Raw genomic sequence first — 16,228 nt, 5'->3', positions numbered from 1 at the left:
CTCCCCCTCTCTCCTCCCCCTCTCTCCTCCCCCTCCTCGCTCCCCCCCTCTCTCCTCCCCTCTCTCCTCCCCCCCCCTCCCTTCACCTGTCCCCCCCCATTTATAGCGGAGAAATTTTATAGCGTGAATTATTTTTTTTGAATTTCAAATCTTAATTTTCTTTGTGCGCTGGTTTCACAAACTTGTGCGCGCGTGAAAACTTAGAGGGAACATTGGTTTGGAGGATGATGGCTTCGGAAATTTTTAAATTGTAATTCGTTACAATTGTAATTTTAAATTGTAAAATTGTAAATTGCCCCTGGAGTGTTGGATAGTTGTGTGGGGGATCGCTGGTCGACGGGGGATCGCTGATCGACATGGACTCGATGTGCCAAAGGGCCTGTTTCCACGCTGTATGTCTAAGTCTAAATCAAACGCTCGTAAAACGCAAGGTGCCTATAGTACGTTCCTAAGAAACATTGTGTTCTAGAAAATCGTATTATAAATCAATTATGTCAATCGGAAAGGGGGTTAGAGGCTGGAAAGTTTCAGACTTGTGCACGATTATCATAAACTAAAGGCCTTTATCGTAGCAGTAAATTAATTTTTATTGCTGCCAAGGTTAAATTCTAAATGCTGGATGTTACATAGTTTAATAGAGCATCATTGCATAAGTTTAAATAGAAGCAATTGCTTATTAATTTCAATAACCACCCATGGTGAAACTGACAAGAAAAATTGTGTTCATTGGTGTCTGGTTAATGCATGGAGGTAATTATTTCCCCTACACTGGTACAGCTTTTATTTTTCTGCTTGCCAATGTCCAAAGTAACTATGTTTTCCTAGTTCCCCATTTAAAAATTGCGTGAGAGACTTTTCATTCTCGTAATATAAATGGTCTCATTAATCCATCATTTGCCTTATATCAAATGTGTGTTTTAGCACAATTACCCCAACAAATATATCTGATGCTATGGCTCAACTGACTTCTGTAGTGGAGAATTCCTCTTGCATTCATCACTCCTTTGATGAAGACATTTCTCCTCATCCCAGTTTCAAATGGCCTGCTTCGTATCTTTACACCTTGACTCTTCGTTCTAGATTCCCCTATCATTGGGAACAATGTTCCTGCTTTTGGTCTGCATAGTTTAGTCAGGATTTAATAAGTTGCGATGATTTCCGCTCTTCATTTAAACTTGAGCCAATACAAACCAATGATCCCATTCTCCTTCATACATCAGTAATACATCATAATAGGCGGCACGGTGGCGCAATGACCACGGGTGCCATCTGTATGTTCTCCCCGTGACCCGCGTGGGTTTTCTCCAGGTGCTCTGGCTTCATCCCAAGACGTACAGATTTACAGGCTAATTGGTTTTGGTTAAATTGTAAATTGTCTCCAGTGTGTGTCGGATGGTGCAAATGTACGGGGATTGCTTGCCGGTTGCGGACCTAATGGGTGAAGAGCCTGTTTCCACGATGAACCTCTAAACTAAACTAAAATCAGAAACGGAGCAACTCAGAGGGTCAGGCAGCCTCCTCTGGAAAGATGACATTTCGGGTCGAGACCCTTCTTCAGATCCGACCTGACCCAGAACATCAGGTCTCGATCCGAAACATCATCTCTAGAGATGCTGCCTGCCCCGCAGAGTTACTCCAGCAATTTGTGTCTATCTTCGGTTTAAACCAGCATCTGTTTCGTGTCGAGACCCTTTTGAATCAGTCCTGTGATCAGTCTGGTGAACCTCAGTGCAGTCCCCTATATAGCAAGAGCATTCTTCCCCTGATAGTGGGACCAGGACTGCATACTGTACTAGTGCTGTGGCCTCACCTAAGCCCTGGACGATTGCAGTGATACTTGTGCACAGTTCCTCTCCATGTGAAGGACCAACACACCGTTTTGCCATCTTAGACACCAGCTGTACTTCCACGCCTACTCTCCACCCATCCATGCACTCTACACAAAGCCTGAAGAAGGGTCTCCACCCGAAACGTCACCTATTCCTTCGCGCCATAGATGCTGCCTCACCCGCTGAGTTTCTCCAGCATTTTTGTCTACATTCGATTTTTCCAGCATCTGCAGTTCTTTCTTAAACATGATCTCCACACACGTCGCCTGACCCTCTGAGTTACTCCAGCACTTTGTCTTTTTCTGCAAACCAGCATCTGCAGTTCCTTGTGTCAACTGCTTGCTTTCAGCAACTGCTGCACGAGTCTGGCCGCACTGCCATGTTTCTTAGTCATTTGCCTTTTAGATAACTCTTTCCCACTAAAATTAATAACCTCGCGTTGTAGGCATCTACTTTGCTCTTTGCCTATTTGAACAAACTGATCGTTCTGTCTGCATCTGGTAGCTTCCCCTCCTGGTTTTTTGTCATCTGTTACTTGGAGATATTACATTTAATTCCCTCGTCTAAATTCCTAACATATGTTGGTGAATGTCTGTGGTCCCAGCACTGAACCTTGCGGTGTACCACTGTTCACTGCCTGCACTTAGAAAAGGTCCCACTGATTCTGAATTTTTACATCGAAGCATAGAAAATAGGTGCAAGATTAGGCCATTCGGCCCATCAAGCCAGCACCGCCATTCAATATGATCATGGCTGATCATCCAAAATCAGTACCCCGTTCCTGCTTTCTCCCCATATCCTTTGATTCCGTCAGACCTAAGAGCTCTATCTAATTCTCTCTTGAATACTTCCAGTGAATTGGCCTCCACTGCCTTCTGCTTTTTGCTTCCTGCCAGCAGACCTGCACTATCCATGACAGGACATCACCCCCAATCCTAAGTTCCTTAATTTTGCGAACTAATCTTTGACGTTGAACCATGTCGTAGAGTCATAGAGTGTGGAAACAGGCCCTTCGGCCCAACCTGCCCACACCGGCCAACATGTCCATCTATACTAGTCCCACCTGCCTGCATCAGGCCCATATCCCTCTAAACCTGTCCTATCCATGTACCTGTCTAACTGTTTCTTAAACATTGGGATAGTCCCTGCCTCAGCTACCTCCTCTGACAGCTCGTTCTGTACAACCACCAAACTGTGGAAAAAGTTACCCCTTGGATTCCTCACAAGTCTTTTCCCCTTTTTGTGGTAATATTTTCCGCACAAGCTTGGTGGATGTATGGAGCGAGCTGCCAGAGGCAGGTACTATTGCAATGTTTAAGAAACATTTAGATAGGCACATGAATGAACCTGTAACTATATGAGAGCTTTGCACGTATACAAATGAGAATCTGCTGGCTCGTACACTCTCCACTATACTGGTTATGTCCTCAAAAATCCCATTAAAGTTGTCAAGTATGATCTAACTTTAATAATTCCAAGCTGATTTTTTTGTTTCACAGATCCTGTCGCTGTTTTTTCAGATGTTCTGCTTCTACACGTTTCCTAATGGATTTCAGCACTGTCTACACTCTGGATGTGTCAGGCTCACTGATTTATATTGCTCTCTTTGCTCTCTCTCATCTTACACACTCTGTACAGACAGCACCCGTAGTCGGGATCGAACCCAGGCCTCTAGCACTCTAAAGGGCCTGCCACACTGAGGCAATTTTTTTAGGCGACTAGGCAATCGCTGGGGTGTCGCCTGTATGGTCGTGAGTCATCTCCTCAGTCGCCCAAAGAGTCGTCGTGTCTTTCTGGTCGCCGCTGGATTTTCAACATGTTGAAAATGTTTTGGAGACAATGGGTTTGATGCCAGTGAGCGTAGCTTGACTACTCCTGACATAGGTGCTGTCGTAGTTGTTGCCAGGTTAACGCAGGTTGTCGCCGGGTGACGTAGGTTGTCGCTGGTGCTGACTTCAGTTTTTTGGTGTTCTTAAAGTAAATGATTCTATTCCAAATTTTATGTCGGGGGGGGGGGGGGGGGGGGGGGGGTCCTGTCGCTGTTTTTTTCGGCGACCTGCTACAACAATGACAGTCGCCTAAAAATAGCCTAAGTGGGACAGGCCCTTAAGGCAGCAACTCTACCGCTGCACCACCGTGGCCGCCCGTTACTGTGGCTCTAGAAATGTCTTTAATCGCTTTAGCTTCATTAACACCATCACCCTATCAATACTAATCTCATTCACGTTCTCCCCCTCTAGATCTGAGCTTCCCTAACATTTCCGAAGGCTGGCCTTTTTTGTTTGAAAAGATAAACACAGTACTTCATCAAATACTTTTAGCTGGTCCATGTACATCAGCCACCCCTCGTATCCAAGTTGAGTTTATGGCAGTTGATCTGGATGTACAGGGAATGCAAGGATATGAATTATATGCAGGTAGATTGGAGCTGTAATTGGCATCACGTTTGGCACAGAAATTATGGGCTAAAGGGCCTGTACGTGTGCTGTATTATTCTATGATCTTTGCCAGAGTAGGGCGACAATTTGCCCTCTGCACATTTGGGTTAGGGGAAGGTGATGGCATAGCTATTTGTGAGTTATCGTTGAACAAAGTTACCCTGAATTTTTGGTCCTTCCTACTGCCGTGTGTGTGTGTGCAAACAGCTGTTGTCATTCTGTTTAGGCACATAGACCACCTGATGTCCACCCCGCACCCCCCCCCCCCTCCCCTCCTGAGACCCACTTGCATTTACCACCTGCTATATAAATGAAATAGTGAATGCCAGACAATATAAGATGAGCATTCCATGTAATCACCCTCACAATAAGTTGTCTGTGCTTTGTATTAACACTCTGCACAAAAACAAGGCAAGCATCCACTGTCAGTGTTTCTATGATAGGAAGGAAATAAGCAACATGATGCCGCTTATATATGTAGCATATTCAAGAGTATTTAAAATGAGCTTTCCAGTCACTTTCAAAGGTCCTCCCTTTTGGCTTGAAGTTGTTCTGCTTTGCCACTAGGCGGCAGTAACAGTCCACTTTGCATGCGCTGTATAACTGCATCAGTACAGGTTCCCAATACTTTGTCATCGTTCTCTTTAGTTTGGAGATACAGTGCGGAGACTGGCGCTTTGGCCCACCGAGTCCGTGCCGACCAGCGATCCCCGCACACTATCCTACACACACACCAGGGACAATTTGCACATACACCAAGTCAATTAACCTACATACTATTGTGAAACCTTTTGATGTGTCTCGCAATGTAAAAGGCACTCGGTCAATGCAGTTGTTGAAACGCAAGCTGAAAGGCTCAATGATCTATTTCTGGTTTAGAATGCTGTTTAATGGAGAGAGGTCCGACATTTCCTTCTTCTAATCTCCCAGTGAGTTGTCAGGAAAGTGCTGGAGTAACTTGGCGAGTCAGGCAGCCACTATCTCTGGAGGACACGGATAGCTGATGCTTTGGGTTGGGACGCTTCTTCTGTTGTTATCAGGTTGAGTCTCCGCTGCCTCTCTCTTCACCCTTTTTTTTAGTTTTAGTTTTAGAGATACAGCACAGAAACAGGCCATTCGACCCACCGTGTCTGTGCCGACCAGCGATCCCCGCATAGTAACACCATCCTACACACACACTAGGGACAATTCTTTTTTTACATCTACCAAGCCAATTGACCTACAAACCTGTAGGTCTTTGGAGTGTGGGAGGAAACCGAAGATCTCGGAGAAAGCCCACGCAGGTCACGGGGAGAACGTGTACAAACTCCGTACAGACAGCACCCGTGGTCGGGATTGAACCCGGGTCTCCGGGGCTGCAACCGCTGTTAGGCCACTGTAGACCGAGTGGTTCCCTGTATGTTGTATATTATCCGCTGGTGACTTTCTGCTTCAAGGTTTGTTTAGCAACAACTTTAGGGCGGCACGGTGGAGCAGCGGTAGAGTTGCTGCCTCACAGCGCCAGAGACCCGGGTTCCATCCTGACTACGGGTGCTGTCTGTACGCACAGAGTTTGTACGTTCTCCCTGTGACCGCGTGGGTTTTCTCCGGGTGCTCTGGTTTCTTCCCACACTCCAAAGACGTACAGGTTTGTAGGTTAATTGGCTTCTGTAAATTACCCCTTAAGTGTGGGATAGAACTAGTGTACGGGTGATCGTTGGCTAGCACACACCTAGTGGGCTGAAGGGCCTGTTGCCATGCTGTATCTCTTTTAAAAACAAACTTCAGTTAAGTGGTCGGATCCACCTGGCTTTACCTTGCACTAAATGTTATTCCCTTATCATGTATCTATACACTCTTAATGGCTTGATTGTAATCATGTGTTGTCTTTCTGCTGACTGGATAGCACGCAACAAAAAGCTTTTCACTGTATCTCGGTACACGTGACAATAAACTAAACTGAACATAGAAACATAGAAAATAGGTGCAGGAGGAGGCCATTCAGCCCTTCGAGCCAGCACCGCCATTCATTGCGATCATGGCTAATCGTCCCCAATCAACAACCCGTGCCTGCCTTCTCCCCATATCCCTTGATTCCACTAGTCCCTAGAGCTCTATCTAACTCTCTCTTAAATCCATCCAGTTACTTGGCCTCCACTGCCCTCTGTGGCAGGGAATTCCACAAATTCACAACTCTGGGTGAAAAAGTTTTTTCTCACCACAAGTCTTAAATGGCCTCCCCTCTATTCTAAGACTGTGGCCCCTGGTTCTGGACTCGCCCAACATTGGGAACATTTTTCCTGCATCTAGCTTGTCCAGTCCTTTTATAATTTTATATGTTTCTATAAGATCCACCCGTTGTGGGCATGAGACGTCTCTGGAACCGATGCGCTACGATGCTGAGAACTAGTTTTCACTCAGTATCTTCCTGTTTGTCTATCGATTGTACTTGAGTTTGACCTGATTGTATTTATGTGCAGAAGCACCCCGACTCATGTAAGGGTTACGTCCCATGGACCCTCGCGAAAGTTAGATGTTCAGTGAGACGGATGCAGACGTGCTACTGTGCACACACAAATTTGCTATTCGACGTGGAAACTATGTGGCTGTTAGTGGGCTTATAGAACTGCCGACATAAGTGCAAGTTTACATAAGTTGCCTATTGCCTAGGTTGGTGAGTGCCTGTATAGTATATCTGAACACATTTGGATAGCATATCAAACAAAGCTTGTCACTGGACCTCGGTGACAATAATGTGCCAAATATATATAAACCTAAATCTTTCGCGTTCAAAACATCACAATGACATTTTGTTGCATCTGTGGTCACAAGGAGCTGCAGATGCTGGAATAACTCCATGGGTCAGGCATCATCTCTGGAAAATATGGATAGGTGACGTATCAAGTCAGGACCCTTCTTCAGACCCTCCTTAATTGGGTAGAAGAGTCTGAACCCAAAATGTCACCTGTCCCTGGTCTTCAGAGATCCAGAGATGCTACCTGACCCCTTGAGTTACTCCGGCACTTTGTGCCATTTCATAATCGCGTTAGCAAATAAAATATGACTGTCAAAAGTAAGCGTTTCTTTCAGGAATATCCCAAAATGATTTTTGCAAACAGTTATGTGGTCTGATGCTTTAATGTAAGAAGTTCACCAATCAATGTAATGCTGCAAGTTCCCACAGAAACAAGAGGATAGGTTGGGGACAGGTTGGGGACAGGTAGGGGCAGGCACAGAAATCACTATCAAAACATGAGGGGGGGGGGGGGACACAATTTATTGGCGGAAGCGCGCGAGCATGTGCACACACACACACACATGTGCACACACACGCGAATGGGCCGATTCAGCCCTTAGAAAGCGTCTGATAAAGTCCGGATTACAAAACATGGGGGGGGTTTGTCCCCCTCAGGATTTCCGCCCATGGTAACTATTTTACATAGAGTGGTTAATATCTGGAGCACGATGCTGAAGAGGTGATGGAATCGGATACATTTACTATATTCAAGAGGCATTTAAACAGCAGGTATTTACAGTGGCGCAGCGGCAGAGTTACTGCCTCACAGCACCAGAGACCCGGGTTCGATCCTGACTGTGGGGGCTGTCTGTACACAGTTTGTACGTTCTCCCCGTGACCTGCGCGGGTTTTCTCCCAGTGCTCCAGTTTCCTCCCACACTCCAAAGACGTAGTTTGTAGGTCAACTGACGTTGGTAAGTTTTAAAGTTGTCCTCGGTGTGTAGAATGGTGTTAGTGTTAGACTGGTCGCTGCAGATCCAGTGGGCCGAAGGGCCAGTTTCTGCTCTGTTTCTTTAAAAGTCTAAAACACTTAAATAAGTGGGTGGTAGAAAGATATGCAGTTAACGCCGGTGTAGATGGGTGGTGGGCAGAAGGGCCTGTTTCTGTACTGTACAACTATTGTGATTCTAAATAAATGTCACGTCATTTGGTGACATCGTTGTAAGGAACGGTATTGATCGTGCAGGAGAGAACTCTCTTGTTTCGCAAATAGACCTTATGAGTCTTTCACATTGAATGGAAGGATATCCTGATCCACTGATTAACACTTCATCAAGAGGGCTCTACCTCTTGTTGTTGCTTCCATAATCTTAGCACAAGTTGCAGAGAATTACTCGAGTCCCTGCAATGAGTCTCCAGACTCTTGAGTTCGGAGCTCCTGCCACATCTGGGACTTACAGCTATAGGTGGAGTGCATTTCACAGTAAATTGAGTACTTCAGAAGATTAGTTGCCGTATCTGGCATATGGAATTTAATCTAAATGCAATTGGGCGATCATGGTGGCGCAGCGGTAGAGTTGCTGCCTTGCAGCGAATGCAGCGCCGGAGACCTGGGTTCAATACCGATTACGGGTGCTGTCTGTACGGAGTTTGCACGTTCTCCCCGTGACCTGCGTGGCTTTTCTCCGAGATCTTCGATTTCCTCCCACGCTCCAAAGACGTGCAGGTTTGTAAGTTAATTGGCTTGGTACATGTAAAAATTGTCCCCTGTGTCTCTGTGTGTGTGTGTGTGTGTGTGTGTGGGAGATAGTGTTACTGTGTGGGGATTGCTGGTCGGCACGGACCCGGTGGGCCGAAGGGCCTGTTTCCGCGCTGTATCTCTAAACTAAACTAAACAAGCCGGTCCTCTGTGCACCGATGTTGCCAAATGACAATAACATTTGATTTTCTTTTTCTTATTCCTTCAATTTGGTCTCTCAATCTTGCCCTCAATCATCGCTGAGGTTAAGCCAGTTGTGTTGTAGTTGATGAGATGGTCCCTTCAAGCAGTCTATTACCCAGATTAGAGAAATCCAGAACCGCAGGACATGGGTTTAAGCTGAGAGGCGAAAGATTTAATGGGAATCTGAGGAGCAAGTTTTCACTCCGAGAGTGGTGAGTATATGGAACGAAGTGCCAGTGGAGGTAGCCAAGGCAGGTCCTGCAAGAGCATTTTAACATTTGGACAGGTACATGCAGTTGTACAGGGTCTTGGTGAGACCACACCTGGAGAATTGCGTACAGTTTTGGTCTCCTACTCTGAGGAAAGACATTCTTGCCATAGAGGGAGTACAGAGAAGGTTCACCAGACTGATTCCTGGGATGTCAGGACTTTCATATGAAGAAAGACTGGATAGACTCGGCTTGTACTCGCTAGAATTTAGAGGATAGAGGGGGGATCTTATAGAAACTTACAACATTCTTAAGGGGTTGGACAGGCTAGATGCTGTACTCCCTCTATGGCAAGAATGTCTTTCCTCAGATTAGATAAGGGAATAACGCTTAGTGCAAGGTAAAGCCAGCAAAGTCCGATCAAGGATAGTCCGAGGGTCACCAATGAGGTAGATGGTAGTTCAGCACTGCTCTCTGGTTGTGGTAGGATGATTGATACAGCTGGCTGAGAAAGCTGGGAAGAAAATGGTATTAGCTTAGTTGGGGCACCTTCATTGGCATGGACGAGTTGGCGAAAGGGCCTGTTTCTGTGCTGTATGAAGGAATTGCAGATGCTGGTTTAAATCGAAGATAAGACACAAAATGCTGGAGTAACTCAGCGGGGCAGACAGCATCTCTGGAGAGAAGGAATGGGTGACGCTTCGGGTCGAGACCCTTCTTCAGACTCTCGAACCGAAACTTCAACCATTCCTTCTCTCCAGAGATGCTGCCTCTCCCGCTGAGTTACTCCAGCATTTTGTGTGTATCTGTGCTGTATGGCTCTATCCAGCTGCCTTCAGGCAGATGTCCCCCTTAAACGATAGCTTTGCCTCTTGCCGAGACGGACATTTCCATTTCCCACACTGCGCTCTTGTGCCCCGTCAAATGAGTCTGTTGGATCGCTGCCGACTATATTGAATCACAGGATTTTTTTGTGTATGCTGTGGATGAATGCCAGTTGGGAACTGGGCTGACACGGCTAAAACTGTTATTGGGAAGTTTCCAAAATGAGAGATAATAAGTAATGATTTTTGCTTGCTATTGCTGGCAGGCAATGAATCGGAACTATTTGGAGGGTGACGCAAACGCCTTTTTCTTGAAGCTCCACTTTTTGTACTCCAGTTGCACGATGCTAGTGCTGGAGGCCCTGACTTGGGTTTGGTAAAAGTCATTCAATCATCTACAACGTCCACCTCTTTTCAAATAGACTGTTGCCATTTAGTTTACTGTCACGTGTACCGAGGTACAGTGAAGAGCTTTAGTTGCGTGCTAACCAGTCAGCGGAAAGACAACACACGATTACAATCGAGCCGTCCACAACACATTGATACATGATGGTACACAAAAATGCTGGAGAAACTCAGCGGGTGCAGCAGCATCTATGGAGCGAAGGAAATATTCAATTCAATTCAATTTATTGTCATTTGGACCCCTTGAGGTCCAAACGAAATGCCGTTTCTGCAGCCATACATTACAAACAAATAGACCCAAGACACAACATAATTTACATAAACATCCATCACATTGCTGTGATGGAAGGCCAAAAAAACTTCTCTCTCTCTCCACTGCACTCCCCCCCCCCCCCATGTCAAAGTCAAAGTCAAAGCCCCCGGCGGGCGATGGCGAATTGTCCCGTGGCCATTAAAGCCAAGCCGGGTGATGCAAGGTCGCACACCGGGTCTTGGTGTTAGAGCCCCCGGCGCGCGCTCGCAGAGACCCGCAGCCATTCCAAGCCGCGCGGGGCGGTGCTGTAAGGCCCCGCTCCAGGAGCTCTTCAACCCCGCAACTCGGGCGGGAGAAGTCGCCGTTGCGGAAGCCCCGAAAAGCGGTCTCCCTCCAGGGACCCGCGGGCTCCCGGTGCCGCCCGCCAAACCCGCAGTTGCAGCCACCGAATCTCCGGGGGTCGGGTCGCAGCAGCGTCCACCACAGCTCCACTCGCTCTGGACTCGGCCAGCTCCGCGACGGTGAGGTGAGTAGTCGGCACCACAGCCCCCGGTCTTCCTGTTGGAGGCCGCTCCTCGTTGCAGCCCCAACGACAACGGAGACCCGACAAAGAAAAGGTCGGGTCTCCCGTGCAGGGAGAGATTTAAAAGTTACCCCCTCCCCACCCACACACACATACCCCAACAAAAAATAACAAAAACTACATAAAAACATAGACATAAAATAATAAAAACGCAGACGGACTGCAGAGGCCGCTGCTGACGAGAGCCGCGCCGCCTACCGGATAGGTAACGTTTCAGGCCGAAACCCTTCTTCATGCATAGATACATGATAAGGGAATAACATTTAGTGCAAGGTAAAACTAACAAAGTCCGATCAAGGATAGTCCAATGAGGTAGATAGTAGTTTAGCACTGCTCTCTAGTTGTGGTAGGATCAGTTGCCTGATAACAGCTGGGAAGGAACTGCCCCTGAAACTGGAGGTGTGCGTTTAGGTAGACCTATAAACTTGGAGTCTTACAGCACAAAAGAAATGGCACTTCGGCCCAACTTGTCCATGCTGACCAAATTGCCTAACAAAGCTAGTCTTACTTGCCTACACTTGGCCTGTGGCCCTCCAAAACGTTCCTTTCCATGCACCTGTCTAAGTGTCTTTTAAATGTCCTCTTTGTAGCCATCTCCACCACTTCTACTGATCCTCCCTCTGTGATTTAGAGATAGGCTTTAGAGATACAGAGTGGATACAGGCCCATTGGCCAACCGAGTCCGTGCCGACTAGCCGTCACCCTGTACACTAGCACTATCCTGCACACTGGGGAAAGGGGGTGTTAGATAGAGCTCTTGGGGCTAACAGAATCAAGGGATATGGGGAAAAAGCAGGAACGGGGCACTGATTGTGGATGATCAGCCATGATCATATTGAATGGCTGTGCTGGCTCAAAGGGCCGAATGGCCTACTCCTGCACCTACTTTCAAAGTTTCTATGCTTCTAATTTACAATTAACTGGAGCCAATTAACCTACAAACCTGGACGTCTTTGGAGTGTGGGAGGAAATCGGAGAAAACCCAGGCAGGTCACGGGGAGAGGGTACAAATTCAGTACAGACAGCACCCGCAGTCAGGATCAAACCCAGGTCTCTGGCGCTGTGAGGCAGCAACTCTGCCGCTGGGCCACCATGCCTTGGAGGAACTGCAATGTGGATCAAGCAACTTAAATTGCATCCTTTTATAGGGCGGTAAGATGAGAGCCAAGGCCAATGGTCAATGATGCTTCAATTGTCATATATGCAGCTGCACAGTGAAATTCTTTTCACATTTATCACACCTGCTGGCGCCGCCAGTATTGCCGCCATTATTCCAAGTCTGAAGTTCGATCGGCCCGCGTGCTCGATGCACCGGAGCAGTTCCCGCGAACTGACGTCCCTCTCCTCTCCTCGTCCGGCCATCTTTGTGTCCCGGGGCCAGCTCCTGGAGCCAACCTGAAGGCGCTGGGCGCCTACCCCCCCCCCGGGACTAATGGCCCTCAAGTGTGGGTGCTGGTGGACTACCCGCTTGAACTACTGCTGATCTGTTTCCAACAGGCCCCTGTGTTCTATCTTTAAAATGGAACGTAATGCCACCTCCAGTGTTGGAGTCAATGGCAAATGAAAGACTTCCAAGTGTTTTGCATGCTGAGCCGTAAATTGAAAGCCAGCTTTGTTACATTAAGGTGGCTGTTGCTGCTAAAGAAAGCATTCTATAGACCAGGGGTCGGCAACCTACGGCCCCCGGGCCGAATGCGGCCCGTAACCCCAAATCATCCGGCCCGCAGGCGTGGTTTGTTTTTTTTTTGACCCGTAATTATCCGGCCCGCCGACTTCCACCCGGGCCCAAGGCTGCAGTGCCCAGGCACGGTGACGCAAGGACGCAAGGTTGGCCGCAATGGCAGAGCTGCCGAGCAGCGGCGAGCGGCGAGCTCTGGCTGTACCACGCCGCGCACCTTCTGTGTCTGGGCTTCACATTCGGGATCAAAGATCCGCTCTGTGATCTTTGGTCGGGATCGGGGTATTCAATAGACTGGGGACGAGTGAATGTGAGTGGCGTCCTGGATAGGGGTGGGATCCAAGTGTACACGTGATAGATGTGGCCCGCCATCCGCTCACAGACATGTGTCCTGGCCCCTATGCAAGACAAGGTTGCCCACCCCTGCCATGGAGCTTCAATTAAACCCCTTGGATATATCCCTCACGCTTCTCCTCTGCATAACTCTTGTCTCCGTGAGTGACCCTTGCCTTCTTCGGAATAACATTGTAATGCCCTGCTCTGTGTTGTCTTTTATCCAGTTACCAGAGGCTGCTGCAGACCATCGCTGTGTTAGAAGCCCAGCGGGCTCAGGCCATTCAAGACCTGGAATGTTTGAGCAGATTCCAGAAGGAGGGACTGAAGGAACCCATAACGTTTGTTGAAAACCTCCAAAAGAAGGTAGATCGCAACCAGGCACAGCATACGCTGGAACCTTGAGCGGAACACAACAACGCTGGAAGAACTCAGCGGGTCAGGCAGCATCTGCGGAAGGAAATGGGCAAAAGTCACCTCACCTGTCTATTTCCTCCACAGATGCTGCCTGACCTGCAGAGTTCCTCCAGTACTTTATACACTTAGATCATAACCAGGCCCTCAATAAAAGTATGGGGGTGACCCTTCAATATTCAAATGAAATGTCAAGGATCCCTTTATCCCAGTGTTTCAAGTCTGTACATTTTTCTTTCTTAATTTTTTAACTAATTTTGGTAGAGAGATCAGCCAATTTAATGTTCACGTATGCAATCAGCAGACCATAAAAGGGCCTGTCCTACTCGGCGATTTTTTTCGTCACTGCCGGCATCATTGACTGACGTATCAGGTCACCAAAAAAATTAGAGGCGTGATGACGTATTGACCCGCAAGTGTTGCAACATTTTTTTTTTTGTCGCCGCTGGATTTTGAAATGTTCAAAACCTTTTGGCGAGACTGATGTGATGCCGGCAGTCGCCGAAAAAAATCGCCAAGTGGGACAGGCCCTTAATTCTTGGTTCATTCCATTGTATGCATTCTGTTTGAAAATATAAGACACAGAGGAAAGGAAAGCAAGCACGCCTTCTAGATGCTTAAAGCCCCTGTCCCACTTACGTGTCCTTGGTACGCTAATTACGTGACCTCGTGGTCGCGTTGAGGCGCCACGGTCCCGCGAAGGTCGCGTGCGATTTCTTGCGCCCGCACAGCCGTCTGGAGTGCGTGATGTCATTTGAAGATGGACACAAAGCTGGAGTAACTCAGCGGGACCGGCAGAATCTCTGGAGAGAAGGAATGGGTGACGTTTCGTGTCGAGACTCTGAAAGAAGGGTCTTGACCCGAAACGCCACCCAATGCTTCTCTCCAGAGATGCTGCCAGTCCCGCTGAGTTACTCCAGCATTTTGTGTCTATCTTCAATTTTCTTGGCCCCGCTCTGGGAGTAGAAGTGGGGGCGAATCCGGACCGCAACGGCCGTGAGCCCCAGGCCGAGTTCGCCGATCGTTTGCCTGCTTCTGCTGCTGTTGGAGGTGAGACGTTGCGTCGCTCCAGGGTCTTGGGCCTGTCCCACTTTGGCCGTCAGTTACTCGACAGGCCATTGGCGCGCGAAGATTTCGTTCGCTACAAAAATTTCGGAGCCCCGCGCGATGTCGCGCACAACTACATACCCCTCCGCACTTCTCAGTGGGACCGGCCCCGCGCGGCCATACGATGCCCGTGCGCCTCAACGCGACCACGAGGTCACGTAATTTGCGTGCCAAGGACACGTAAGTGGGACAGGCCCTTAACTGCACCCAAGGAGTTTGGGTAACAATGGAAGGCGTGATCTGTCAGAGGATTATGGATGTAGCATTAATTGGAGGGAAGGTCGATGACAATATTGAGGGCCTTTTCGGGGGTGCGAGTGAAATGTGGCTGAGAAGCATCAGTAATCATAGTTACAGTTTAGTTTATTGTCACGTGTGCCGAGGTACAGTGAAAAGCTTTTGTTGCGTGCTGTCCAGTCAGCGGAAAGACAATGCATGATTACAATCGAGCCATTTACAGTGTAAAGATACATGGTGAAGGAATAACGTTTAGTGCAAGGTAAAGCCAGCAAAGTCCGATCAAGGATAGTCCCAGGGTCACCAATGTGGTAGATAGCAGTTCAGCACTGCTCTCTGGTTGTGGTGGGATGACTCAGTTGCCTGATAACAGCTGGGAAGAAACTGTCTCCGAATCTGGAGATGTGCGTTTTCACGCTTGCCTGATGGGAGAGGGGAGAAGAGGGAGTGGCCAGGGTGTGACTCGTCCTTGATTATGCTACTGGCCTTACCAAGATGGGCGGGGGGGGGTGTTATGAGACTGATTGGTTTGGCAAGATGAGATCCAGTGGGAGTTTGGACACATGGATAATATGGGCAGCATTCCGTACAAGTTATGAACTAACCGCATGTAGTGGGCACCGAGGCTTCGGAGGTAGAAGTTTGGAGTTCCTTGAACAATATGCGAGTGTGACTTCGGTTTTTACACGCTGTTTCCTGGAACAGATTCACTGAATTTAAATTTGCAGTGTGCAATAACAAGAGCCACAAGGCAATGTCAAATAAATGGCGGAGAGTCGGAAAAAACCTGCCGCATAAGAGACCTGTAAAAGCACACTGAGAGATAACTTTTTTCTGGCACAGTAAGTGGCCAGTTGGCTCGGTGTGTCCCTGTTAATCTCCAGTGAGCCCCTCTTTCGGTGCTGTAATCCCAGATTGTCCATGCGAAGTACATCTACTCCTCTGTACACGCTGGAGTTTAGAAGGATGAGAGGGTATCTTATTGAAACATATAAGATTATTGAGCGCTTGGACACGCTAGAGGCAGGAAACATGTTCCGATGTTGGGGGAGTCCAGAACCAGGGGCCACAGTTTAAGAATAAGGGGTAAGCCGTTTAGAACGGAGACGAGGAAACACTTTATTTCACAGAGAGTTGTGAGTGTGGAATTCTCTGCCTCAGAGGGCGGTGGAGGCCGGTTCTCTGGATACTTTCAAGAGAGAGCTAGAAAGGGCTCTTGAAGATAGCGGAGTCAGGGGATATGGGGAGAAGGCAGGAACG

The 16,228-nt window shown here is 48.0% G+C and overlaps 1 protein-coding gene across 2 annotated transcripts in view; it reads left to right on the top strand.

Annotated features, from left to right (window-relative positions):
• The window catches only part of zzz3 (zinc finger ZZ-type containing 3), a 137,598-nt gene that overhangs the window by 81,399 nt on the left and 39,971 nt on the right, over window positions 1-16,228 (top strand). For both annotated transcript variants that reach the window (XM_033029034.1, XM_033029035.1), the window contains exon 3: window positions 13,438-13,576. In XM_033029034.1, coding sequence (XP_032884925.1) covers window positions 13,438-13,576 — 139 coding nt within the window. The remainder of the gene's footprint in view (window positions 1-13,437; window positions 13,577-16,228) is intronic.

Source organism: Amblyraja radiata, chromosome 10, assembly GCF_010909765.2.
Source record: "Amblyraja radiata isolate CabotCenter1 chromosome 10, sAmbRad1.1.pri, whole genome shotgun sequence".
In the NCBI taxonomy this organism is placed as follows: domain Eukaryota; kingdom Metazoa; phylum Chordata; class Chondrichthyes; order Rajiformes; family Rajidae; genus Amblyraja; species Amblyraja radiata.
This window is presented reverse-complemented; position numbering and strand designations above follow the sequence as displayed.